The following is a 27,543-nucleotide window of genomic DNA, read 5'->3' as shown; positions in this document are numbered from 1 at the left end:
CAAGCACTTGGCTGTTGCAAGCGAACTTATACAATAAAAGACAAAGTTTGGCTGGTACATACTTTAAATTCTTAGAGAAATTTGTAAACAGCATAAGCAGATATGGGGATCCTAAAGACAACAACGCATTGCCGCGATCGAGGGGGCTTCTCACAAAAGCAGAGATCGAAGTCTAAGGGCCTTGTTGGGCACAGCTAACAGTTCAGCTGCGACTTTTTACTTATGAGTAAATTGAGGAAAAATGAGTCCCCCGTGCCTTTGACTTTAGGCCTGTTAAAAATTCAGGCGGTGTATTCCAAATGCAATTAACGAAACTTAAAAACCTGTCTGGAGCACACATTCGCCATCGACGTGGCATGGTTCAGCTTCTACCGCCAGCCAGAGAGGGACTAGGCGTTGGCGTCGCTATAAAGTGACATTGGTTCCAGTAGCAGCGTCGAGTACGCTCAAACGTACGATGACAGTAGTACTACCAAAGTGTTGGGAGAAGTATGTAAAAAATAAAAGAAACTACCTTTACCACGTATTAAAAAACCATTATGGCGGAACTAGTGTAAAGGTCTTTCTTTTGAAGTCCGCCGGATTCTCAGGTTGTAGCGAATACTTTTAATGGTTGTTACCCATTAGTAGTGAAGGCCGATGTTAAAGAAAAATTTAATCCGGCTCTTTATTCAAGAGGAATGAACACACTATTTGTCATTGGGACCTGTTCGTTTATTTATTCGTTTTATTGAATTAATATTACTTCGTTCGATAAATCAATTATGCTCAGAGGGGTAATTATAATGATTACTAATATGTCCTCATGCCATAACATATATCAATTAGTTGTGCCCAATAGGTAGCGGTGACACAACCGGAAATTGTAAGGAGTATCATTTTGGTGACCCATAAAATGAATCTCTTTCGATAGAATTTTTTTTATTTTTAATTTCTCTTGTTCTGTTTATATTTCAATTTTCTGCTTGTTGCGTCCTCGCGGGGTGCCTGGAATTGCTTTTACACACCGTTTTTTTAATGCTGTTCATTTAAATTACGAATTGACATCGATTTATTATAGTTCGATCGACGAGCATATGAACAGTATTTTGCAGACTTCACTAGTACACTTCATACGGTTGTCGGTAGAGATTTTTTTGCATCGCTGTTCGCTGATTATTGCTATTGTAATCATTGTTTTTATATTTTCTCTATCGTGAACATTTTAATTTGCATCTACGCTTGTTAATACATAACAGCTATTATTTGATTGAAAGCTGTGCGATTACCCTATTTATGTAAAATGTATTTGCTGCATCTTTTCATATTTTAGTACAACATTTTTAGTGTTGTCGTAGCTTCACCATCATCGCCGCCATCATCGCCATTTTCACTAATTTATTACTATTATTATTATTTGTACCATTCGTGGCCATCTCAATTTTCGTTCATGGCGCTCGCGCGAACATTTCTGACAAACTCGACTGTAAAAATCGGTTCGGCCCGGAGACCCATTGGAAAGTTGACTGCCCAGAAAATGGTCTTTTTATTTCCTGTCGTCTACACGTCATCGTCCTCATCATTTATATCTTTACCTAATAGTTCCAGTCATCCCCGATTCATGTTATCCCATTTATATTATCGAGTTTTCTGAAACGCTTTCTGTCTGTTTTTTCGTTCGTGTTGTTCCAATTCATAAACATCTCTTAACGGCAAGTAAGGTTCATTTTATCTTGAATTATCATTATTAATCATCCGTTCCCATGTATCTATCAATTTATTTGATTACATGTAAGCTTTTTTAAGTACATTTTTAGTCAAGACTGGAAGAACTATAATTCTAGCTCCTTCATCTTTATCTTTGCAAATCATTTTCAGCTTAGCAGCCACTATGTAATTGTGGCTCTAATTTATGTATCCGGATTGTGGCAGCACTGGTTCGATAGGCATTACTAGCAAAAAGGGTCGTTTTAAAGAGTTTCGCTTTAAAGACGTGTCTAAAGGTAATCTTTATCTCGATGTATAATATCTTCCACCTACTGTTTACGCCGACACACAATAATAGGGCTGATTATGCACAGACTTCATATGGTGATAACATTAATGCGTAATTAGAAAAAAATTTTTAACACTAGATTGGTTATTTTTATAAAGTCTCGTCTCGTGGGAAGCCTGCCACAATAAAGCGTAGCGCACAACGCGACGGGTTTGTAACAGTCAGACCAGGCTTCACTTCTATTTTGATACTTCTATTTGCCAAATCGCAATTAAGCGCTATTAACAATGCTAATTGAGAAATAGATCTGAATATAGCTCCCATTTACTTGTATTTTTTCGGAATATCAAGATAAAAACTACGTTTTTGATACGAAGCGAATTACACCACGTAGATTGAAGATTTAAAAACTTTTTTAGTCTGACAAAAAAGTATACATCAACGTCATAAAATCATTATTAAAGCAATGTCGGATATATAATCATAACAATTAATTGGTAATGACATATATATATATATATCTACTTGTGAGGTATATACGGTCAATATAATGCACAATCAACCTTTTCTACGAACTAAATAATATTATTAGATTAGCTAATTACAACGACTCAACACTACGTTTTTGAATATTCTTCTATCTTATTTTGTCTTGTTACTATAACGCTTTTCGTATTTTCGTCTCTCAACACAAGATCGTATGATCATAAGCTATATCTTTGAAGCAATAATAATAAAAAAGTGTGATAATTAAAACAGTAATATATACGCTACTTTCATAATAGATAAGCGTTTCTACGACGTCAAACGTTATTAATGCTATAGAATCAATCTACAACATTATAAATGAATTGTTGCCCTTGCGATACAAACTTAAAGTACATATAATCACTAATGACAATGTGTAAATCTCACAAAGTTACGTCACATGTCCCGTTTATTGTTATTGTTAGTTGTTATCGTTTTTGTTGTCAAAGCAAAAGATTGAAGCGGGCTTTTATTTGTACTGCTGATCTTCACCTTTTACCTTAGCATGAATTCTCCCCTTGATCCTAATTGTTACCTTTTAAACGAATACTTTTCCCTTTATGAAAGGTATCGTGAGTAACGTATCTTTCAGTATTCTCGCTTATTGTTCGTCTTCCGTGTGCAGCGCGGATCACGATGACAACGGCGATTCGTGTGCAATAGGTATTACATTGTACATTTGCTTATTTTTTTTTTGCATTTGAACTAGCTGCTATACAAGACATATATATACCAATATCTATCTGTATATATGCTATCTGTGCGGACCAATAGACGTAGCCTTTTTCATAGTAGCAGACGCAGCGTTATACAGCGAACGTCTTCTTCAACTATACGTTTTGCCTGACTTCATTCCGTTCTACCGAGTGATGCTCTCACAGCAAACGAACAACTTTCACATTCCGACGTGCTTTTACGTTGATGCGTATATATATATATATATGCTCTAATTTCTGGCCTATGCTTTTTCTTACTTATAGGACCTGTTTATACTTTAGGTACTAATCAGCTAGTAATTAACGCATACTATTCGCTATAGCGTCTTGCGCGACAATGATAATATTATTTAAAACTCGCGGTCGGCTTCAACGTTATACTCATTGATTTGTCGACATATTCTGATTAGTCAAACACGTTCTCTAAAAATTCTTTGTTTGAGTGCGCATATATTGTTGCTATATTATACATACATACATGAACAGGATCATCGTTAATATTCATATATATATATAGAGAGAGAGAGAGAGAAAGAGAGATAATGTGTATTATATATCGCATGATGTATTATCTGTATATAAACGATTGCACACTTGATTGACAAAAACTAAAAAATAAAATGCTAGCCATTGTAGCTATATCGAGCTAGAGGTAATACTTGGATGATGGATGTATATTTAGGTATGGTGTAATAGCACAACCAGGACAGCCGTCCCGCTGAAGTGATAATCGCTGCTCTATCTGAATGTTCTCTTCTTGCTATATAGTCAAATTATCCCATTAACCGTCACCCACGTGACATAACGCGTTACAACGCACCAGTACACTATTCAGTGGCAGATATCGTGGCTGTCTACGATTCATGCGCACTTGTTCTTTCCCATAACGCAACGTGCAATTCGTGCTACGATGCCTTAACGTTCGCGGTATATCCCTCTGTTTAACGGATCTCTCTCGTTTTGCGACAATACAATATCACTGATTCCACAATGGCACCGCTTGTTTCAAGCTTTTTCATTGCGGTTTGTTTGCTTTAATGTTGTATTCTCTTTCATCTGTTTATCACAAGCCGTGGGGGTCCCCGTGCGTACGATTAACGGACAACGTTAATTGCGTTCAACTGTAAGCGAACGTCGTCTCTTTGTTTTTGACTAATTATTCTAGTTAAAATGTGTTCTCTCTTTGCCCTCTACTAATTTTCATAACCCTTATATATAAATATTAATAATAAAAAAAATCACCAGAAGTCGTCACCAACTTGTTCTCTATAATAGATACACATACAAAGCCTTCATAAACATCTGCCAGATGGCAGTAACACTTCCACAGTTTCAACCGTACGAGGTCGTTCTCTAGCCATTACTAAAAGCTAATTGCTATTATGCAGATGCGGCCATAGCCGGTCACCCAGAAGTTGTATCTGTCATTTAGTTTGAGGTGGCTTATATCCTTTGTTGTTGTTTTTCGTCTTGACATAGGATAGCAGAGCCCTGATAACATTTCATGGCGTCTTTTTTTAATGACCTAAGGGTGCGCTCATCTACCCTCTTCTCATATTTTCTAAAATCTCCAAAGGTAATCTCTTCTTTGTGTGTTTTGTTCACTGCAAAATCTGCCTTCGTTGCTGAAACGTAATTTTTTTTTACCTCTAGTCCCAGTCTAACGTGCGTGTTTGGTTTAGTTACGTTTATGTTCGGTACTATTAACATGTCTGGGTCAAGTAGACCACTAATCATGCTGACACCTTCTGGCTTTTTTTTGGTGTTGCTCCTGAGGCATCGTACACATTAAATTGCGCCTTACGCATTGCATCTTCTTCCGTCGTCATTCTTCGATCGCGTATAATTACAGATTTGTTTAAAACAGTACGATCGGATCAGACATTCCCACAAGTCTCAGAAGTGCCACCAGTTTCTGTTGAGTGAACTGCTCATAACCAGGGAAGCAAAAACGCCCTCGTCCGTGTCAAGTTTGTCAAGCTTCTCAAACAGTTATCTACCGGTAGCCCCTATATTTTGCGGCAGATGATAGAAAAATCGTCGAGAAATTATGAGGAAAACATATTTTTCGGTGGTCCTTGATGCGTGTGTTTGTGTGTGTCTCAGTATTTAAAATGCCATTATTATTCAGGCTTTCCGCTAATTGATGTGTATTTTTCGCTGATCATGAGTGCTTCTGCTCAAGGATGGTTAGCAAGTATTCACTTGGGACTAATGTTTGTTTTTTAATACTATAATAAAGCAAGTCTAAGCTGTATAGTAGTGACCTATCGTATATTCAGTCAACCGTTTGTACCGTATTATCTTCTGATAGCTAAAGACGGAACCTGAATGCTGATGAACAATTTTTTAATTAAGCCCTTATTTTTTTTAACGTAATGGAACTGTTTGAAATTTTCGTTAATAACTTCGAGCTGATGACCACTTGGTGCTTTCCTATCTTCCCTGGCTGCCCTTGGTAGTTACCTCAGGGCTTAAAAGCGTTTAACAAATGGTACGGATATTCATCTCGTGGGCGAATCTTCGGTGGAGAGCGCCTGCGAACCATATCCGCTTGATACGAGACTCTTCGCTATAAGGCAAACAAATTACAGATACGCACAACATATGTAATTTATAAATCTTGTACAATAACCAGGTGTAGATAGACTTAAACTACCCTCGACTATGTTGTCACGGCAGATCGAGTGGCGCCAATCACCTGGTCTGCATCTCAAGGGCACATCAACCCAACTGAGTATAAGAATAAGTTTGACAGTAAAACAAAGTGAAAACAAAAACCCTATTTGATATAAATACAATTGTCTCCATTATTTTTAAGCAGGCTCTATTGACGGAATTTCATATTTACGTTCTGTCGAATCGGAGGTATTGTGTGATCTCCTGAATAACTCTTCGGCATCTTCCTCCTCAGGGTGAGATAAAATCGAAATGGACTCGAGATTCTCTTCGATCAGAGGTCGCAATGGCTTCAGCTTTTGGCCCACAAGAGCGCCTGTAGCCGGAGAGTCTGTCATATTAAGATGCAGTCAATGGTAAAATTTTCACATGTTAGTAATTGCCTGCTAAAGCGTTCTAAATACAAATGACGATTTTCATGATTAAATTATCGTTTGCCGTGTGTTAAAGCGATAGAGTTGCGTAAATTCTCGCATTTAATTGCTTTATATAGTTAGACGATTGCTAATCGGGAACTTTTTTTGTTTATCCACAATATTCGACGATCACTCTAACTATTACTGCAACAAAGTCGTTTAAAGATTTTGAGTATCTGCTATATAAAAGTATATTGGATGGTTTTCTATAATGCTCATTTAGGTGTTGATCTTTACGTTTCAAAGAAGACTGTCTTAGGTTGAGGTTAAAGTTCAAATTGAGGAAAGTTGGACGCGCAGCTCCTGTATGTTAGTAGCAGTTGTAGTAAAGGTGAAGATGTTACCAAAAGTAAGTAACGCAGTCACGAAGTGGTGGAATCGTTTGTGAATCCGCGCAGCGTGCACGAGGGATATATTTGTTAGTGTTAGATAATAGCTCCCTTCACGACTAAAAACAAATTCGCTATTGATACGCTTAACGTCGAATTCTAACCTAATGTTTACTCATTTATGATCTTACAAGCAAATTGCTCAAGTTTAATCAGACCTAAGCTCATCATAATCGTCATTCTCAGACGAAAATCCCAAAAGGCTGCCGATTGCTACGTTCTGTTACTGTAGAACTTATAACGATCCTAGTGTCATTTGGTTATCAGTCAGAAATGGCATCCCTCGTTTGCACTGAAGCGTCGGAATGAATAAACATGCCAAAAATATTTTCTAGTCAAGCCATAGGTGTAGCAAATTTATTCTTTCCAGTGCTTTGGCAAGAAACATCACTTATACTGCTTATGCTTACCTATGCTGCTTACTGATACCAAATTGAAAACTGTGCTATTTATTCGCCAAACCTACGAGGTTACGCGAAATGGAAAGGTAAGGTGAGGCGGTGTCGGTGAGACAGGCCAGAATACATGAATGAATGGATAAATGGAGGCAGAAATTGAAAAAGTTCCGGCAGTCAAAGTATTCAAGACATTCAAGTATGGTATTGCACAGGGCTGGATGCGCAAGAAATCACACACATTGGCCAAAATCCGTATTGAACACACATCTACACCGTCTCCACCTCGGACATCCTTCCATAGCGCATGTTTATCTTTTTTTTTTGGTCAATGTTTGGTCGCCGACAAAAATGAATATACTAAACTTTCGCTATAAGCCATAGCAGTCTTGCTCGTTACTTTTGCATTAGTCTTTTCATTGAAAACTTGTTTTAAACCCGTGGCCTAAAGACTAGTCATGAAGCTTGAATGCATTATTCTTCCTTTAGCTTATTATAGTACATCTCACTCATTTTTTCTCTTTTGAACGTCTAAAATGCGCATTTTTTGATGTTCATTCCTGAAACAAACGTCAGAGAGTTATATGCGCTATGTGCTACTTGATTATGTGTGCGTGCATGCGTGTCAAAGGGATTTCTAAAGGTGACCTACCCGTGATAGCACTGGCCGCGTCCTTCAGCTTGTCGAGCCCGTCTCCGTACGATGAATTGTGTGACAGCGAACCGTTATGTCCATTGTGAACAGCGGCTGATTGTGAATGTGTTATTGTTGCTGCTGCTGCGGCCGACGCCATTCCCGTGGCTCCATGGTTATGACCGCTCGTGGACTCATCGTACATCGACAGTGACATGATGCTCTGCTTGATCATCGATGACGTCATGCTCGAAGACATGCTCTGCAGTATGTGGAAAGAATTGATCAGTATTTTGATCGATCGATCAGAGAGGAACGAAAAAATTGGAATAGAGACAGAAAATGAAGTGAATAGCAGAAATCAGGTGATAATTTAGTCACTTTAAATATTATCAGCCGTTTTAAGTTCGTGAACCATCCACCTTGATTTTCGTTTACTATGGCACGCGGGCTCGAAAACAACCTAGCATGCGCAATTATACGAACCAGTAACCAAAGCATTTGCCTTTGATTGACAACACTAGGAATAGAAAAAGCAAAGATCCTAACAAGAGAATATTGCAGCAGCTAGATCTTTAGCTTGCGAAAGCTATTTCCCCAAGTAATTTCTTTGGCGCCTCAAGGAATCAAAGTTATTGAACAATATGGGAAAAAGCGCGAATCATTCAGTGTATTGACCAATTCAACTAGCCTTTGCTACTCCAGCCAGGGTTAATAAGAGTGTTAAATTAGTGAAGTCTTGTCAGCTTTCTTCAACTGCTTTGAAATTCATAGCAACAATTCTTAATTACACATGCCCCCCATCAAAGCAAATAGGCTTACTTGCGCCATGTTAGGAACCGATAGCGTTTTGCGGATAGGACGCCCCTGGGAGTGCAGGAGTTCCTTGACAGCAACGTCTTGCCGTAGCTTATCGAGATTGAGAATCGACTCCACTGAGATGACAACTTTCGTATATTTCTCAATATACGACTCTCCGTCAGCAGCTACATCATCTAGACCTTGGGCAGCCATTAAAGCTAGAGTCTCTCTGCCTTCAAGATCTTCACACGCTTTCGGGATGGATCCCACAATCTCGTACGTGACACCTACAACATAAACAATAAGAGCTAACTAATAACCAACGACTTCTATGAATGGCTTTTCAGTGCATGGACTGTTCCGTTGATAGTGGATCACACACCGGTATTTTTTTTGCTTCCAAAATGAAATTTCGTTGGACATAGTCTTTTCTGTACGTTATGACATTATTAAAAACAATCCTACCTGACCGATAAAGTGTGGGAGCGCCCGATATCCGCTTTCGCAGTTTCTCTGTGAACGTCTGCCGTTTGTAGACGTTAATGGCGAATCGCTTACGCAGTATGATGTCCACTGAGACAGGGTGCGAAAGGCGTACCTTTGCCTTCAAAATGAGGTAGATCCGGTCTTGCGAAGATGTGGCGGCATTTAGTAGCGGCGAATCGTGAATCGACGAATCCCATGCTACCACGACACGATTGTCTTCACTTCGTACGATGGGCAGCGTGTATTGGGGACTGCCCAACTCTTTGCTGAGTATCGAGTTAGCACCTGGAATGTGGGAGGGATGAAGATTCATATCGTCACTGCTGAGATCGAGGAAGAGCACTGGTGTGTGTAGCTCCATTCCAGCCAGTTCGGCTCCGTCGCCTTCGGCTGGTGCTCCCGGCACCCGCGAGCCTGCCTGGGGGGTGTAGACCGCGTCCCGCTCCTCCTGTAGACGCATCCACGCATCCAGCAGCTGCCGCTCTCGTTCCGTTTCCTGTTCGCTTTTGTTTTCTTTTGCACTCATTTTGACCAGCTGTTCATGTAGATAGTGCTTGCGCTTGTCAAGCACAGCCACCCATCTACCACACGTTCGAGAAAAGAAAGGAAAAGGAGTTACATTATGCTTAATCTTGGTATGGTAAAGTAATAACGTATTTGCCCACTAAATCTAGAGAGAGGTAAGGCGGTCTATGTTTAAAGCCGCGTGAGACGTTTCGTTCCGTAATAAAAGGGCCAAGCCATCTAAACCAATGCTTGTCGGAGGTAGTGAAAACATTTGTTGTCATGACTAGATTCAGATACAGCGACAAACTTGCACGAGTTGTGAAAATATTAAAAAAAAAGATTACGATACACATGATTTTCAAATGAGCAAGTCACATGAGTATCATGAGGATATGTTTAAGAAACACCGCTATTTCAAATACATAACGATTGCGGTGATCCTTTCTTGTTAATATATAAAAGCTCTTACTTGTCTCGCAATGCGCGTAGGTCATCATCTTGGTATGAATCGAGAGGCTTCTGCAGCCCGACCTTACGAGCACAGAGTCCTCCTACAGAAACGTGGGTGATGGCCTCGCAGCTCAGCGGCAGGGTGCCCGAGTAGGGCGCAGCTGAAACCGATACCACCATGCGGCGCTGCTGGCCTTGGCGTAGCTGGAACACGCCCCCCGTGGCCGCGTCGGGCCGGGGCGTTACCTCAACTGGCGCGTACTCGCCTTGCTCATTGAGTTCATGAATTTCAAGCCACAACTCAAGCTTCCGTTTTAGTTCACTCCATCGGGCAGCGAGGGAATGTTCACCTAGGTGAACTTCCCCAAGGCTCTCTGGCCCTAAATCCATTCCCGTCCTAAATCCATCATTTATACCCGTGTGCCCATTATGCTTGCTATATTTGCGGTAAGAAGAATGAGCACCGGTTGTTGCGGAAGGATTGCAGCACCAAAATCACGCCAGATCACGGTGTAACGAAGGATTACAACAATAGATGGAAAACCCTTGTTAGTATAGGTTGAGCTCTTTTGTCAAGTAATCATAATAACAGTAAACGTATTAACATAATAATATAACACTAAAATAGAAATGCGGGCTTTATAGGCAGGCACACAACATTAGCGAGTCGAGTTTACGTGATATGATAAATTGGATTACTGTTTGTTTCCTTACCAGCTTCATTCCAGTGCGCTGTTTGTGTATGTGCGTAGGGTTACTTTTACAGAAGCACGGACAGTGATTAAGTACACGAATCATGCGGTGCTCGAGTTGAGCTGCACATTGCGCTAGTAAAAGTAGTAGGGATGGCAAAAAAAGCAGTTTGATTTGAGTCTAAACAGAGCTCGAAGTGTTTCCTCAGCTGATATGCTGTGATACTATTATTAATCATATTATCATCAGAAATTACACCACACTACTTTTAACTCCTTCCTGGTATGGGTGCGTGAGTGAACTGAAATGGGTGGTTGATGGTAATCATGATGCTTCATGGTGGAAATGACGGTGCAATAACAACAACAACAAGTTCAACCGGGCGCCCCCGCTTCTGACCAACCTGATGAACTTTACCGCCTCGTCCAAGCTGCGTCTGTCGTGCGGCCGTTTCGTTGTGGCCTCATGACTATTCTGGTTCATAAACCAAAGGGCAGGCCCGTGAACCAGTGCCTGGAATAGCGCTCGCAAGGGATTGAGGAAAATAGCACCGAACGCCCCGTTAGGTGATACCCCACAGGAAGCCCTGAAGATTGGAGAAGGTGGACGACGGCCGGGCATTTCATCAGCCTCGCCCGCGTGGTAGGTTGAGTCGTGTTTATTGTGGGGTATGGCGTCTCGATAGGGATTATCGTTGGTAATGGTACTGTCGCTGCCATCAGCGTTTTGTGGAGGACTTGGCGAAGAAGGTGGGGAATCGATTAGGGCGAGTCGCGGATTTCCGCTCATCATAGCCGAGGTTAACGGATCCTCGCCCGTGCTTAAGATTTCCGAACGCGTCATCACGGAGTGGTCTAGTGGACAGCTCTCACCCTCGGAGCTTACGTGGTGGGTAGCGGAATTTAGTAGAGGATAACAGGAGAAGCTTAGGTTGAGTAGAAATAGGTGAAAATGTAATTGAAGCAAACAGGTACCGCACTCGTATGTCTTACAGATAAAAAAAAAACTTGGTGTCGTATTGAACATTGCATCGAGGGTGACAAAACACATGATTGCGACTACTAGGTTTTATCGAAGCGGTAGCGCATCGCAAGTACATACATAATGCTAACTGGGTGTAGGCGTCTGACAGAAACAATCGAGATTCGGTATGTAGGTGACCTTGGGGTTGTTGAAGCGAACCTCCAGAAGCTTCAGTTTAAAAGAAAACATTCGCCTGTATACCTACATTAAACTATGGTGGCTACGTTCATGCGAATTGCACTTCTGTTCTTCTCTAGTTAGAAAAGCCAAAGGCTTGAGTATATTTTACAATAATATTCAACTATAAACAGAATTCCAAACGCTTTTCGTAGCACGCACAACGAAACGACACGGCACAACAGGCAAATGATAAACACGTACCAAACTATTTGCTGTCTGTTGCTTGACTCCTCGGATTCTAGCTGCTTGTGGTGACTGGAGAAGCCGGAACTTGTGTGGCCAAACACCTCGACGCTGAGGGCGCCCTCTAGGCAGTACTCCACGAAGTCCTCGGTCACCGCCAGATCGAATTCCTTGGTGTGGTCGAAGCGGACGATCGTTGACCCTCCATGGTGCCCGTGTTGCCCGTGCTGACCGCCCGCGACCAAGCGAGCCGGCGCACCATTTGGTGCTGTGACCAGGATGGCGTGGTTCGGCGGCACACTGGCACCGGCAGGATCTGGCACGTCCTGAGGAGCGACGGTTACGTTGTTTCCCCAGAACGAATACTGGCAGAAGACAAAGTTGCAAAGCGCGGACGGCAGTCCCGTAGCCTCCTTGATAGTGACGCGTATGCGGACGAAGCGTTGCGATGCACTCATGACGCTGGCGACCTCGCCGGAGCCGCTCGAACCTGTAGAAGTGACGGAAGTGGTGCTTGTGTCCATGGCCGAGGCCTGGCTAGAGCCGGGTGCTGCTAGCGCGACGCCCAGCTGGCCTGCACTCATACTGGTACTCATGTGAGCGCTCCCCGCGCTTGCGACCGAGCCCTGGCCATTAAACGGTCCACTCGTTCCCCCACAGTCAGCCACCCTGTCCAGGCTGCCCTGAGTTCGGCAAATCTCCATATGCAAACGGCCAGCCACCTCGCCATGCTGGCTAATAATGGGCACCTGATAGGCTAGCTTTACGTCGTGAAAAACGGCCCCCAAAAACATATTCGCCACTCCGATCAACGAGTGGTTCTCCTGCGACTCGAAGAATGGATCGAGATCTGTTCTTAGCTCGGGGTGAGGCGGTAATGAAGCGCCGCTCTCGGCAAACAACTCTCGCATGTCGATCAGCTTATTTTCTAGCTTATCCATCGACCAAATCTGCGAACTCATTCCTGGGCGGGAGACCAGTATGGCCGGCTCTGACACAAACGCGCTCTTCTGCAAAAATCAAATAAATAATATTAATAATAAAAGAACAGTAAACCTATGTACAAACCAAAAAGGGCATAATGGCATGGGGAAGATATTATCCCAGCAAAATATGAACGCTTTGCTTGCCTTTGGTCGTATCATTTTTCTATTATATCAACTGTACACGAATCATATTTCCTGCAGGCAGTTTAGCATTATCTACATAAATCCTTATTTATAGAATATGAGTATTTTACTCAACGAGAATTACTTTAGTAACCCTATCCTTAAATAAAAAACAATTGGTAGAAGATAAATGACCATAAACCCGCAACACCAAAACAAATGAAAAACATTCTTTTCGATGGGTTCTTACTTTTCTGTTAGGCGTCAAATTCGCGGTTGGAATCTGCAGCGTCACGCGAAAAGTTGTATTTTTGTTGAGCTGCTCGGACAAAAGATTGGCCTCGCGCACGAGGTCATTGGCGGTGGCAGTTTGCTCGCGCAGTTTGGCGAGGCTGACCTTGAATAAGTGGTCTCTTTCTCTGGCCCAGCTCTCCTGTGCTGCCCGTTCCAAGCCGACATATGGCGCGTACGGTGTTGTCGGCGACATTTGCTCACGCAGAATCTGTAGCTGCTTCTCGTACATTTGCCGTTGCTTCTCGAGTGCCATATTCTTGTCTTCCTCATGCTGCCGTTCCAAGGTCGCGATAGCCGTTTGAATAGGATCGTTGGAAAGCTCTTGCAGCATGAGTTCTTCTCGAGCGAACTGATAGTCGATTGGAGGCTCGGCAGCCTTCTGCGCCACTTGTTCGGGGGACAGTTGCTGCTGCTGCTGCTGCTTCTGAGGGCACGTAACACGGAAAAAGTGATGATTGCCCCAGAAGATGCGGTCGCCATTTTTCAGTAACCGTTTTTCACTCACCACGACACCATTGACACACGTTCGCGCCCCTTCCCGTGGCTCAATCCACAACTCCTCACCATTTTCAATTATCAGTACACAATGCTCATTCTGGATGCCTATGCCGAACAAATGGATATCAGGTTGAACTTCTGGTCGTTCGGAATCAGGACGGCCGACAAGCGTTCGCTCCTTTTTAATATTGAACAACAGCATCTCATTGAGAGACGGGTCGGCATTTAGATTGACCAAGTAGAACTTGTCGCTTTCCACCTTGATACCATCAGCCTCGACAGATATGCCCATCTTTTCGAGGGCTTGCTGCCGCTGTATGTGGACCTGCTCGGTGTGTTTCACCTTTTCCTCCCATGGCTGGGAAATTTCCTTCATCAAAGACTCGCTTTCTTCGAGCCGCGCGGATACATCTGCACTACGCACTTGCAGCAGTCTCGCCTTAAGCTCTTCGACCTGCTGCTTCAGCTGACGGATCAGTTTAGCGTTCGGGTCTTCATTGACAACGGCGTGGTTGACGATCCTCTTGGCGCGGTCTGCGTACCGCAGCGTAGACAGGGTCTCCTCGTAGTTGTCGGCTGCCGGACTAATCGTCGCTACCATAACTGTTTTCGAGTTTCCGCCCAGCTTGTCTTTAAGGAGCCAGGTGAGAACGGAGTCCCGGTAGGGAATAAACTGACTTGATGTCTTTCCTTCGGCAAGTTTCGAGATAACCATGCCTAATGTTGTAAGGGATTTGTTGATGTTCGAGCCTTCTTTCAAACGGTCACCTACAGCTCCGGTCTTCGTCGCACGTTCCGAGCCGGCTAAATCCACCTACGAAGTGTTCGCAACAGAGGCGATAATTTAAATTCAACGTACTTAGGTGTACGTGCTTAGGTAAATTTGCAATGCAAAGACAAATGACCATACAGTTTTTAGGATTTTCGCCAGCGTCGACATGGCTGTATACTACACACGCAGGGTGTAGCAATTTTTTTTTGGAAAAGATTTAAGCTTCACAAATTCTACACACGTGTATCAACTACAAAAACATACATCAAGGAAAAATTCGTACAGTTTTTCTAGAAAATCGTCTTAAGCACGAAAGGAGTCGCGAAGATCTGTCGCTGTTCAAGCAGCTTCCCACTTCTAACAAACGACAGCTGGATAAATTACGTGCATAATTTGACCATACGACTTACAATGCTTGGTGTTGAAAGAAATTATGTTGCTATATCAATGAATTGTTTAGTTATACATACCAGGCTCATTTTGGACATCTTTTCGCCTTGTGAGTTGGTAACCGGGTCGTTAATTGTGCATGTGAGCGTGATATTGAAGACGGCATGGGATCGAGACGATTCGGAGTTCATATTAGTTGCAGCCACTGTTCGGCTTTTGTTTCCTTGAGCCATCAGCTCGTTGATTTGATCGTACGATGTTACTGCGTGCTTGGATAAATTCTCCACGTACGTGCCTAGAGAGATAGACGAACAGAAAAAGAATAAAGTTGTTTCAAAGATTAGATGAACTAAAATAATTTAACACAGATATATATAGTAATTTCCACATTGTACAAGCAAAACTAACTGTACTGCGACGACACGAGATAACAATGCTAAACGTACGTCACTAGCAAGCGTCTTGAAACAGGTAATATTATTATTTAAATATAAAAAAAAAAAAAAAAAAAACTTAATGTCATAGTAAAAGGCTTTCGCTTAAATTAGCATTGGTACTCTACCTAAATAAGTATTTTGCGGTAAATCAATCGGTAATAATGCGAAATCAAATTCACGTTTCTCACGAGTACAAAAGTGTAAGACACCTTATTTATATGCGCAAAAATTGAATATACCTATATACTACGTATAAATTTGAGAGGTATTTGGAGCTGTGATACAAGTAACGCTACAAAAAGCCAAGGCTGAAGTACGGGTTTGCAGCTAAAGGCCGTAGAAAGACCGCCATCACTTATAAACCATACTTCAGAACTTTCCATGACACAACTGCGGCACTCGCCCGTTTTCATTCACAGAGTTCAGGTACTCGTTCAGCGTTTATTGAAACATTGTCTCCCAGCTCAGTGAACGCTTTTCCGTAAAATTTAAGTAAAATTTTGTTTTTAATACTCTCCATCGATTCTAAGTTTGTGCGGATTGGGTAACTAATTTATGCCTGTACTTTGGATTCATTAGCTATGGATTGAGCATATAGTGAATTTATATCCAGCGAAATAATGGATTAAAAAGAAAAAACGAAATTCATGGTTAGTTTTAGAAACCGTCACTAAAACAACAGATCATCATATCGAAGACTTATCGCCAAAAGTTTATTACTATTGCGGCTGGAACTGTTGACACTTAAGCATTTATTCCGTCGTCATCTTTTTCACTATATTGATTGTTTCATCATGTTTTGTCTGATTTGCGTAAGTGACTGAAGCGTTCTGTCCATCGCCGGCGGGGGCCTCCTTCTTGCAACAAACATAAAGAAGGATATGGGAATAAGCTGCTGGATTAGATAAATTTCTCTGTGTTTTGACGCTTCTAGGGATTTATCGACAAAAATAGGTCACGCAATAAGTTTAGCTGCAATTTCCTGAAAAATCATCTCTTTTGTTTAAGGTGTATTCTAACTGCATGCAATGGAATCACAAAAGTCGACTTTTTATTAGTTACTGGAATCAGTGTTTTTGGTTCGCGAAACCAGGTCTCATATGAGGATCTAAAGCACAGACTTCGTATTGTGAGAGTAACAACAGGCTGTTTTTGCGTCTCACTCATACGCTTATGAACGATAGTGACAACAAAGCAGAACAGGTATAGAAAATGATTTACTGAATTGTGACTTGTAATCATCTTTCTTCGCTGCCTTTCTGGTTCGACTCCACGAACCAACACGATAATGGAAACTACGTCAAAAATAGACGGTATTACATCGTATGGTTACATGTTCGATACCGTTTCATGTCAAAAAGATCCCAAAGGCGGTGTAGTCAGAGTTGGCATTGAAATGAAATATGTTACCAGAACAGCGTGCCACGTTGAGGAACAACAACAACAAACAATTCCAGGCTGGCGTACTACTCGTACTTCTAGATCCTATTACGTGGACCTTAGAAGGGATCCATGCTTTACAGCAAGAAATTATCAGACCAATTAGACAGATCAGCAGATTTATATAATACCAATAGCCAAGTTTGTATTGCAATAAGACTGCTATTTTGTCACGTATCAATTGGGGATTCGGATAGTAGAAGAGGAAAATACGGTAGCGAACGAAAGCTTATAAAGATAACATGGGTTGAATCAGTCATAATACGCCGGTATCGAGGTCAGAGTGGCTGCGTGTTTGGGGTTCTACGAAGCAATGAATTTGCCTGCTTTTTGGTACCACTGTCTTATATATAAATAATCATTGTGTTAAATGAAGGCTTTTTTTTTTTAGTTAAGGTATATCTGATACAATTCCTACGAGCAGTCCTCTAGCTTATTAACATGTCTACACAAATACTTCAATAATCATTTTTCCCGGTTGCCCATAAATCTGATACAAATAAGACATATGCTAACGTTTTGAGTATTTCAAATTGCAATCAAAAGTAGTGTCAATTGCGTTGTCGCGAGTAGTACTAGCACACCGTGTAACTACTGCTGTGAATAATTCTGTTTAAAAATGCAGATGTACCTGATACATTTGTTTTTATTGGTTATGCAAAAAGCCACTTGAGATCGATACGTAGTACAATAGAAATCTGTATAATATCGCCTATGTCTGGCCACATCAGCCACAAGTAGTCCAAAGCCGAATAAATTACCGCTATGGAAATGTGTGATTTTCGGCGCGGAGAGAAGCCATCGTCGTTTCTCTAATGGTCTTAGTATTTGTACGATTGTATAGCGTCAGCAGACAGTTCCGCCTGAACGATTCTTTGTACTGTGGTTTCTATAACCTTGGCAAACCTAGTTTCCTCTAACAGCTGTACAACATGGTATAGCTAGTTTTCCGGCAAAAATCATTCGATTTGATGATTTTAAGGGTAAGTACGCCCCGCGTGTTCGATGTGACGATTCGTCCTTCAAAACCACGTTCATCAAGCCTGTCCTATCGCTAACCAGCAACTGCTGTTTCAGAGACACAGGCAACGACTGAGGCAAAGAGCGCATAGTCAGCAGCCAGCGCAAAGGGGTCCGTTCTGGGTTTCTGCTACTGGCATTGCAGGTGAGTACAAACTCTTTTCGACCAACGGAAGCAGCCGCCGTCGCTGCAAGGGCTGTAACAACGCTGACCAGTATTAGTGGAGGTTCCTCCTTCTCTCTCGCTTCTACGCAATCCCTGAATAAAACGCTTAACGAACAATACGCTAACGTTGCATACAGCCAACAGTGGTTGCTCTAGGTCGCGATAAAGCTCGATAGGTTTTACCCGTGGCCGCGAGACGCTTGCAGAAGCAACTGGGTCTCTTTTTGTCTCTTTAGCCAACAACAAGTTCGTCTTAACGACAACTTGCGTCTTTAAGTCTATACACACGCCAATCCTCGAATCCACCTTAATCACCTTGCCTTATTAGGCGCAATATGGAACCGCGATTATTTTCCCATCGGTAAGAAGCGAAAGAAATCACTACTCAGAGTCCATTTCTACCAATGACGTTTTCAGAATTAATGATAAGCCACTACAAATCAAACACGTACATTTGTCATATAGGACCACGTATTTGTTCTTAATACAAATCGCGACATATTCGAACTTACGGAAATAACAAGAAGTATCCGTTGTCGACTTTATTAGAGATAATTATCCACCTTCGAGAAACCCAGAATCCAAGGTTTTTCAATTTCAGCAATAGGCACTAGGTTAGCCATTCACCGTCTTGAAATTCTTCCAATATTATCCAGTTCATCTCCTAATTGCTACCAGCAAGGGACACACATCTACAAAAGACAACTACAAATACAAGGACGTGGATATAATTCAATGTCCCATTAACTGGGCTATCCCTTAATGTGTTGACGCCCGACAATGCCGCTTGCTTACCCATGATATTGTGCTCTCGAACTCGCAGTTGTTGTTTGCATCCGCTTGCATCAAGCAAGTCGTGAACTTTCTCATTATAGATCTCCATGTAAGATACTTCGACCTTAAATGATGTGTTTGGGTCAGCATGGCGAGCGATTCGCTCGAACAGGTCATCGCACAGTCGTGGTATCAAGCCTTTGTCCTCTTTTGAGCCCATCATTGTGTACGATTTGCCTGAAAATGAATGAGCAAAGCACATTATTTGTCGCAACGCTATTATGCTACCAATGTTTTGTCAACTATCATCATTTTCGAATATGTTTATAGTTCATATAGAGCATCACTTGAATGTGTGAAAAAGATAATATTCTTTTTGGAATTTCTGGACGACTCAGCTTAACAAACTCGGCCTCAAAGGTTCGATTTTAGAGAAGTATGATTATACTGATGTTTTATTCCCTGTCACAGGATGATAACTTCGCATGAGCAAAGGCAGCTGCATATGTGAACAGAGAGGGGGGTGTTAGAGGGGGAACAGAGAGGGGGAAACATTTTTTTCCCTTTTGACATGGCATGGTAGTAGTGGATAACAGTAACGATTGATAAATTGGTGGATAATGGCACGGAGCGGTGGAGCCCCGTGTCATCTCAGGCATAGCGTCCTGGCAGCCTATGAGCCGCTACAATTATAGCTGTTCTGTCAACGCCAAATCTTTGCTTTTGCTGCATCTCCAACGCTGATGAGATCGCTCACTTGCGTTACTAACCTCAAAAGTTACAAGAGGCTGAAAAACGTATACTGTCATTATCCTGCCAGTAGCGATGTTCTTTTCGTCTCAGCTGTTCATATACGAGGCCCAATCCAGCGGCCGTAAGGTCGATAAAAGACTCCCCTTAATTTCCCTTTAATTTCACAGCAACGTTACGCTACTGTTATAAGTAAACCAACTATGTAACTCGTTTATGCTTACATATGAACGTTGTAACCCGACGAAAAGTTACTATTTTTCATTTTTTCCTAGTGGAACAATTATTCTTCAATACTTAGTATCCGCAAAATAAAAACAATCTATAGAGATGCACACTATATAAGACTTGACCGCTGGACGGACATCAACAATAATTCGTTCATGTGTATAAACAAATATCTTCAGCCACATTAGGGTTCGAAGCAAAGCAAAGCAAGACGTTTTATTTGTACTACCTTTTAGCTAATTACGGCCCTGTAGAGTTATGGAGCGAAGGAACATTCAGAAATGTTCCTTCGTCCATAAAAAAGTCCAAGAAGTCCCAATATTCACAAATAATTTAGGTAGCAAATGACATGAACTGCGTTGATAGAACAGAATAATTGCAAAATGTCTGGAGTCGCGGGGCTGGTGGTCTAGATCAAGTTGAAGTGATGACGCAGACAAGGAGCAGCGACACGCCAGCTATCTACCGTTGTAACTATTTACGGCATTCGAGAAGACCTATAATAAGCATTAACCTTTATGGACAAATGACACAGAAATAGATCATTTCAGATACGGAGGAAGACTGCAATAGCTATTGCTCGTTTTGTCGGCACATTTTAACCATTTTCTCCTAAGAACGTCCAATACTTCAACGACTCAAAACATACAAACCTAATATTTGTCATGCGGAAGCGTATTTGTGGTTGTTTGGTGGAGAACTCTTAGATTAGATCCATATCCGAGAATAAACGTAGACCCTGCCTCTTACTTGACTTGATTCGCAGCTGGATTCGTCGACTTAATGCGAGTTAAGCCAAAGCATTTGAGGCTTTCTAGATGCTAGTGCAATTGTACGAAGTGTACCTCCGGATTATTTGTGTCCAGTGGGGGGAGACGCTATCCATGGAGGGAATCTTTGATCGATCAAGTTTGTTGCGGCAATAGTTCTTGTACTCATAGCATTGTGCAATGTATAGATAATCTTAGGTGTTCAATATTATAAGCGATTGCTAGCTTCTTACCGGACCCCGTTTGTCCGTAGGCGAAGATACAGGCATTGTAGCCTTCCACGGCGTTGTCCAACAGCGCAGTGCCGATGTCGTGGTACACTTCTTTTTGTGACGCAAAATGCGCGTCCTCCACATCGAATGACCAGAAGCAGTGGTCGAACGCGAAGCTCTGTCGAAAGAAACATAGAAAAATGTATAAAAAGCATAAGAAGTCGTCTAGCGTGCGTGACCTCCGCAATACCGTGTCCAGATGCTGCCGTAGTTCTTAAACGCGGAAGACTTTGATTGATATCGACCAGCATTTCTTTGATATGACACTAATACTTAAGTTCCTTTCGTACAATTACTACAATATTAATGTTTAATAACAAACGTTGCCCTTGAGAACCGGTTGTTTCTTCAAATTATGTGTTCCAAATGTGTTTAAATTAAACTGTCAGGATTGATAGTTTCGAGGTGTCGATTAGCTTGATTGACAATCCCAATGTCTTCTAATGCAATATAAATAGCTATTTATAGACAACGGCAAACGGTGTAATAGATTAAATCTCAAAAAAACTCTAATACTAATTTGACTCCTGTGCAGTTATCATATTATCTACATAATCGTGTGGGCGTAACTGATTTCCTTAAAAACAAATGAGATGCTGTAGATTTATTTGATCCTATCCTTACGTCTTTTATCAGACTATGCCACACGTTACGAGACAGCTAAATACATTATAGTATATTATTACCTATCGTACCTATTATACCAAGCTGGTTCGCCTATGTCAAAAGAATCCAACAATTGTATAATGTTAAATTTAAAAAAATGTGAGAATCAATTAAAATTGACCCATTGCAAATAGGTTGAAAACGTTAACGAAAATGGAGCACCATGGTGCCAGAAGAATTTCCACAAATTGGTTTCGAAATCAATTATAATTGATAATATGATCGTATGATCGATGATGAATTATAATTGATGATATGATCAAGTTTTAAAGAAAGGCGTATGGTCTTGCGCCAAGGTGACGCAATCCCGCATTAGTAAGTCAAACGGTATACATTAAGCTAAACCCAAAGTAAGTGTAAGATGTGCCGGGTAGCTGTGTGCATTTTGAGCTATTTTATACAAACCTAATCGAGCTTAGCCTTTCTACTCATTTTGAAGCAGTACCTCAAGTTGGCATGTGCCAACTTTTGAACAGAAGTAACAGCACCGTGTGTCGTCCCACCGTGATGTTTACTTTTCTGCCCAGCAAAAGGTCCTGTTGACTTGTTGCGGTTGTTAAGTCTCTATTTTTAGCCACTCGTTGAAGTCAGCGCGATACATTCTGTCGCTCGTTCTTCGATCGACATGAGTCAATAGCACGATCGCTGCCGCGTAACAGCGTTATGCCTCGCTTGCGGTACTAATGTACGGTGCCAATCTACGTCACTGAGACAATGGCTTTCAATTGATGTTAAGGCCCACAGCCCTCTACCTACGAGGTAATTTCTTGGCTACGAGAAAACATCGCTCAATCGACGCCTAGTTGTTCGGTTAAACTTCTTGAAGTTGGTACAATCATTCGCCACCAAAAGCTCTTTGGCCAGAAAACTACGACACAGCTGCAACGGTAGTAAGAGGGCTATCAGCATTCGTAGTGAAGTCTACAATGACAGATAGAGGATGCAAAGGACAACAATACTATCCAAGACATCTCTGGGTTGAGCAGTAAAAATCGTTGGAAACCGTATCTTCCACCATCGAAAGTCTCGATTGTGCGTGCCTCTATTCAACTCAAAAGACGGTTTCTATTTCCATTGACCCCTATTTTCCCCTATGCCCAGCGGCGACCGCATCATCCTCTTCGTCGTCTCGCCTCCACTACAACGGTTACCTTTTATTCTAGAACTTCGGCTTCGACCGGGCATTATTTATTGCACTAGCATAATTTCTACGAACGAACACTACGTATAAAGGCTGTACGAAATTTACGGCGATTGGCCACAACTCAAATGATATAGAACAGCTGGTCGATGCAAGCAAATCGGCAGGGAATGCAACGAGCGACTGAAACTGCCACCTCGCTAGCATTTCGTATCGTTTGCAGTTCTGCCGTTGGTGCTCTTCTTTACCAGAGCGGACCTAATGTCAGGACATATTTTTTCCCCCATTTAACTACCAAACGCGACACAATTCATCCATCTTACGTTCATCATTGCGTAAGCCCTGCAGTAAGGTCCAAAAAAAAAAACCGACAACGCCGTGAGCATAAAGCTGTATCGCAATTCCCTTTGTTAACTTGATGATCGAAGCGATTTGCTAAAAGGGCTGTATTTAAACTCTAATGTAATAATGATAACAAAAGCTTAATACCAAGCTTTTGTTGCTTCGAAGCAAATTACAGCCGACCCAGGCTTAGAACGAACGTGGCGCTCCCTGATGTTCTAATATTCGTAAGAAATAACCGTAACTGTTTCTCGTTAGGAAAGCCGAAATTTGTATGAGGGTATTTAAAATGGAAGCAAAGAAATGTTTGCGACCAATTATTACACGTAAACTTTCCTATTCTGATAAAGAGTTGCTAAGTGGTCAATTTTATAATCATATATATGTAAAACCCTATAATAACATTGCAAAAAATTACAACACATTCAGTGAACCAGGGCAGCTTATGTTATTATTATGTATGACGCGCTTGACTCACAGTCAGTCAGTTGGAATTATTAACCAGTTTTGTAAAACAGAAACTTTTAATGCAGCATATCCGTACGAGAGAAATTTTGTGGAATTCGTGCTTGGAAAAAACTGTCCTACCAAGTCAAAAAAAGGCCTTACTTCTTTTTCATTTAGTGTATTTGGACTTAGACAAAACTGCTATTGCACAGCTCATTACCTTGTTCCCTGCTGTTGTCTGGTTTGTCAAAACGTCTACAGCATTTATCTGTCACACTAAAGATGGCCCAAGCGTTAAATGCACAATTTACGCTTATTTTATCGTATAAATAAGTAGCTGTAGATGGAAGACGTTAACCTTTGTTGGGACTGAACGAGATTTGCCCTGCCTGCCAACAACACAAAGGGCACAGGTGAAGGTTCTGTTTTACGAAGCATATCGGTCTGACATGTCGGTCGCAAGCATGACGCAGACTGCAATGCGAACTTTAACATGGATTTGGTGACCATTCAAACCAAAACTTGAATGAAAACATTGATAACGTTAGAAATAACTGAAAAAGCTATGAAGTTAAGTTATTTGTATGACCGAACACAAAAAGGGTAATTCCATTATCTAGTAAGCAAATATCTTCGAACAGGTTACCATTTGTACCGACTGTAGAATCTACAAAGTTAATGGAACATTTACTATTAATAACACCTGTCTATTTTACATGTTTATCGCGAACGTTTTTGATAATATTATTTATGTAATGAAAGTGAAGCAAGCTTGTTAGATTTAAAGTTTATCGTGAGTTGCGCTTACGAAATGATATAAACTAAAAAAAAGAAGCCGTTAAATGCCTCGTTTGGCAATTATTAAACTTACTACAGTAAGGACTTTCAAATTAAAAACGCAAGCGTAGCGTGTCACTTTAAAACCGTTCTTCCAATTCCAATCCCAGCTTTCTTTTTTGTTGGGGAGACTTCTAAAGCGAGCGCCTTTGTCAAGGACGCCTTACTTCTAGCAATAACTAAAAGGGAACGCGCAGCGTAGGGAACTCACTTACAAAGTCAGCCGATTTATGATATCGTATTCCTGTAAATTGAGGCGAACGGCAAAGCTATTAGAAAAGCAGTGGTTAACAATTATAAAACAAGCGTGCAGCTTTTATCTATTCATCAAGTTAGACCGTTTTTGCTCAGCCCGCAACCTTAAAATAATAGTGAAAAGCTAAACAGAAAAAAAAAGTGGCGTAGCAAGAATGTCTGTGTATATTCGTTCCGGCATTGCTAGACAACACCGCAACGTCATTTGACTTATATAATGATATCACGGTTTCACGAAAAAAGAAAAAAAAAATTGTAAGAATAGGGGTTCACTTGCAAATTTTCGATAAAGTTTATAGTAAACAATATGGTTATTTGACACACGAGCTCAGATTTGTAGATCTGAGTTTCGTGACAGACAAAAAAAGGTCGGGCCAATTATGCGATCAATGGACACACCGAGGACAGGGCCAACTTTGTGTGAAGTTGGATATACTTCGTTTTTATTGAATTTATTCAGATAATTCATGGTATTTATTATTCTCTATTTGAATGTAAATGAGGTCGATCTCAACGCATACGGAAATTGTCCAGAACCGTCGGAGGCGGTAATGGTCATAGCTTTTCGCGTTTGCTAATTTTAGAAGTACACTAAGAACTAGACCAATTGAGGCGTGAATAAGCTCTTCTATAGTATGAAATGTGACAGCATCGTCTCGACCGTTTACAGCGATAAATATAGGCTTTCAGAAATAAACGCTACTTGTTTGAATTGATTGTTGATGGAGTGATGTTTTAGCACGAAAAACCGAACGCTGAGTCGTTTTTTACCCCCCTCGGTTCAGTACCCCATGCTAAAATTCTGTATTAAACAATTATCTTTTATTATCCCGAAGAAAACAGATATCTGTTTAAGCAACGCGATACGTGTTGGAAGAAAGTTTCTCTTCGATCTATTTGAACTTCAGCTTGATGTACTACTATGTGTTCAAGATATGCGAGAGATACGTTTTGGCCACTTACCGTAATATATCACGCGTTCCGCTAATGGCCAATTGTTGTATAGCCATAGAGTTTTATTTTTTGTTAGCAGAATGTATATAATGCATTATTTTTTTACATTTTTACCTAGCATACTCTCAGTGAACATAGTACGAAGGGCTGATAGGCGCGCAAATGGCCGCAGTACAAGGCTAAGAAGGGAACGTCGAAGTTCTTCCACGAAATCCAGAGCTGAATACCCATCATTAAATTTTTAACACGGCTACGACCTCATCCACAAAGCCATGAAAATTATCTGCCTGGAAAAGGGGTTTCACAGTTGGTCGTCGTAATCTATCTAGAAACCGCTTCAACAAAGACACTCTAACCGGGTATCTACGCGCAGTAATCGCCACAGCCCGAAGCAGAAATGATTTTTTCGCTTCCATTAAGCAACCGCACTCATATGCCAATATGATTGTGGGTAGCCATCAGTTTTTAAAGGGATCTGTACAAGCATTTGCTCACGCCGGTATAGATTCCAATGTGGGAAGCTTGGTATTGTAAGAGACTTGTACTTATATGTACAGGGTAGATCCAATGCTTCTCGGATTGTTGTGTGGAATACGTGGAATATAATTCAAATATAATATCTTATCGTGGCGTTCGAGAAGCTAACATGTTTTTATTCAATGGCTTAAAGCAGTGTCCCGATCATAGAACACACATGTTTTCCGTATGTTTCCATACGGCCAACTTGGAACGCAACATGACGCAAAGGAAACTAAGCCCGGACTACTTCTGAGAGAAGGAGTACGACGCCCTGACGCTCCAGCTTGTATTTGGATCAGAGCTACCCCGCTTTTAGGCAAAGGCTCTACTCAGTTCTGTTTCCAGAAATACTGACCAATACCGAGTGATTCACTATACAATTTACTCATGAGAGCAGTCACGTAAGGGCGAAAAAAGTAGAGCAAGTAACTTCAGAATCTTAACATATTAATATTTTATCTCGTTGAACGGCTGAGAGACAAGGCAAACCAAATGGACGCGTAGAGTTTGTTCTATTGTTCGTCTGCTAAAAGAGATTTCTTGAGGCCGCGAGCAGCCAGTCATCAACCAGGTAGGCTTGTAATATACTTCTATAAGGGGCTCCATGAAGACTTCTATGAAATCAATCGCCTATCCGCTTTCTCTGGAAAATAGATTATCTAAGTAATGATCATTATCATATCATAATAAATATCTCTAAAATTAGAATTTTATGTAGCTGGAAATCTTTGATATGCACTATTAGTGTTTTAAAATTTACTATAGCTAGTAAAGAACTATCGTCACTAGTATGAACGTACTTTCTTTTGGCAGCTGCCACAGTCACATATAATCGCTACACCCTATATAAGTAACTAACATCTTTTCAAGCCCATTGAGACATGAGCACAGTATCAAATTGCAAAACAGGTTACGACCCATCGATGATTCAAAAACATTAGCAAGATTTTCTGAAAGGCGCGAACGTTTAAATTTACTTCAGTATCTCAGAACTCTGCAATATTTACACACACACAGTTTTGACTGTAGATGGTCAGGACTCGAAAGATCCAACGAATCGCACCCAGGGTCCATGTTACTTTTCAGAAAGTATATTCATTTGTAAACGATGCTTCCGATGCCGCTTGTTCTTCATAGAAGTCGAAAACAATTACTAGGTTCCAGGGGTGGGTTAAGAATAATTGTTAAGTTATAAACAAAAGTGAATGATTTTGACAAATTGTGTAATAGCTAATGTCTTCTAAGACGCACGATGCGGTAAAGGAATAAGTTGTTACCAATCAATAATTTCATTGACTTCATGGATCGTTGTTACCTTTGGCTGCTGGTGATCCGTAGGCGAACTTTTGTAGAGAATTGTTTGGCCATTCCGCATTTCCACAACACATTTTGTTCCCAAACTTTGTT

General features: G+C 41.2%; 2 protein-coding genes across 7 annotated transcripts in view; one reads left to right on the top strand and one right to left on the bottom strand.

The window, feature by feature from the left end:
* The window catches only part of LOC111260502 (ribonuclease Z, mitochondrial), a 34,172-nt gene that overhangs the window by 3,500 nt on the left and 3,129 nt on the right, over positions 1 to 27,543 (top strand). For all 3 annotated transcript variants that reach the window (XM_086968370.1, XM_086968372.1, XM_086968371.1), the window contains exon 3: positions 18,073 to 18,160. In XM_086968370.1, coding sequence (XP_086824496.1) covers positions 18,073 to 18,160 — 88 coding nt within the window. The remainder of the gene's footprint in view (positions 1 to 18,072; positions 18,161 to 27,543) is intronic.
* On the bottom strand, positions 693 to 27,543 carry LOC111260501 (kinesin-like protein KIF13A; the record flags this gene model as incomplete). 4 transcript variants are annotated; one of them, XM_022833311.2, is given in 14 exon segments in its annotated part: positions 693 to 5,791; positions 6,071 to 6,229; positions 6,552 to 6,617; positions 7,751 to 7,994; positions 8,555 to 8,820; positions 8,999 to 9,600; positions 9,996 to 10,412; positions 11,073 to 11,594; positions 12,074 to 13,065; positions 13,415 to 14,770; positions 15,199 to 15,413; positions 18,977 to 19,192; positions 20,937 to 21,093; positions 27,452 to 27,543. In XM_022833311.2, coding segments are annotated over 14 exon segments (5,372 nt in total), but the record flags the coding sequence as incomplete, so codon positions are not given.

The sequence above is a fragment of the Varroa jacobsoni genome, unplaced genomic scaffold, assembly GCF_002532875.2.
Source record: "Varroa jacobsoni isolate VJ856 unplaced genomic scaffold, vjacob_1.0 scaffold_448, whole genome shotgun sequence".
NCBI classification, from domain to species: Eukaryota; Metazoa; Arthropoda; class Arachnida; order Mesostigmata; family Varroidae; genus Varroa; species Varroa jacobsoni.
This window is presented reverse-complemented; position numbering and strand designations above follow the sequence as displayed.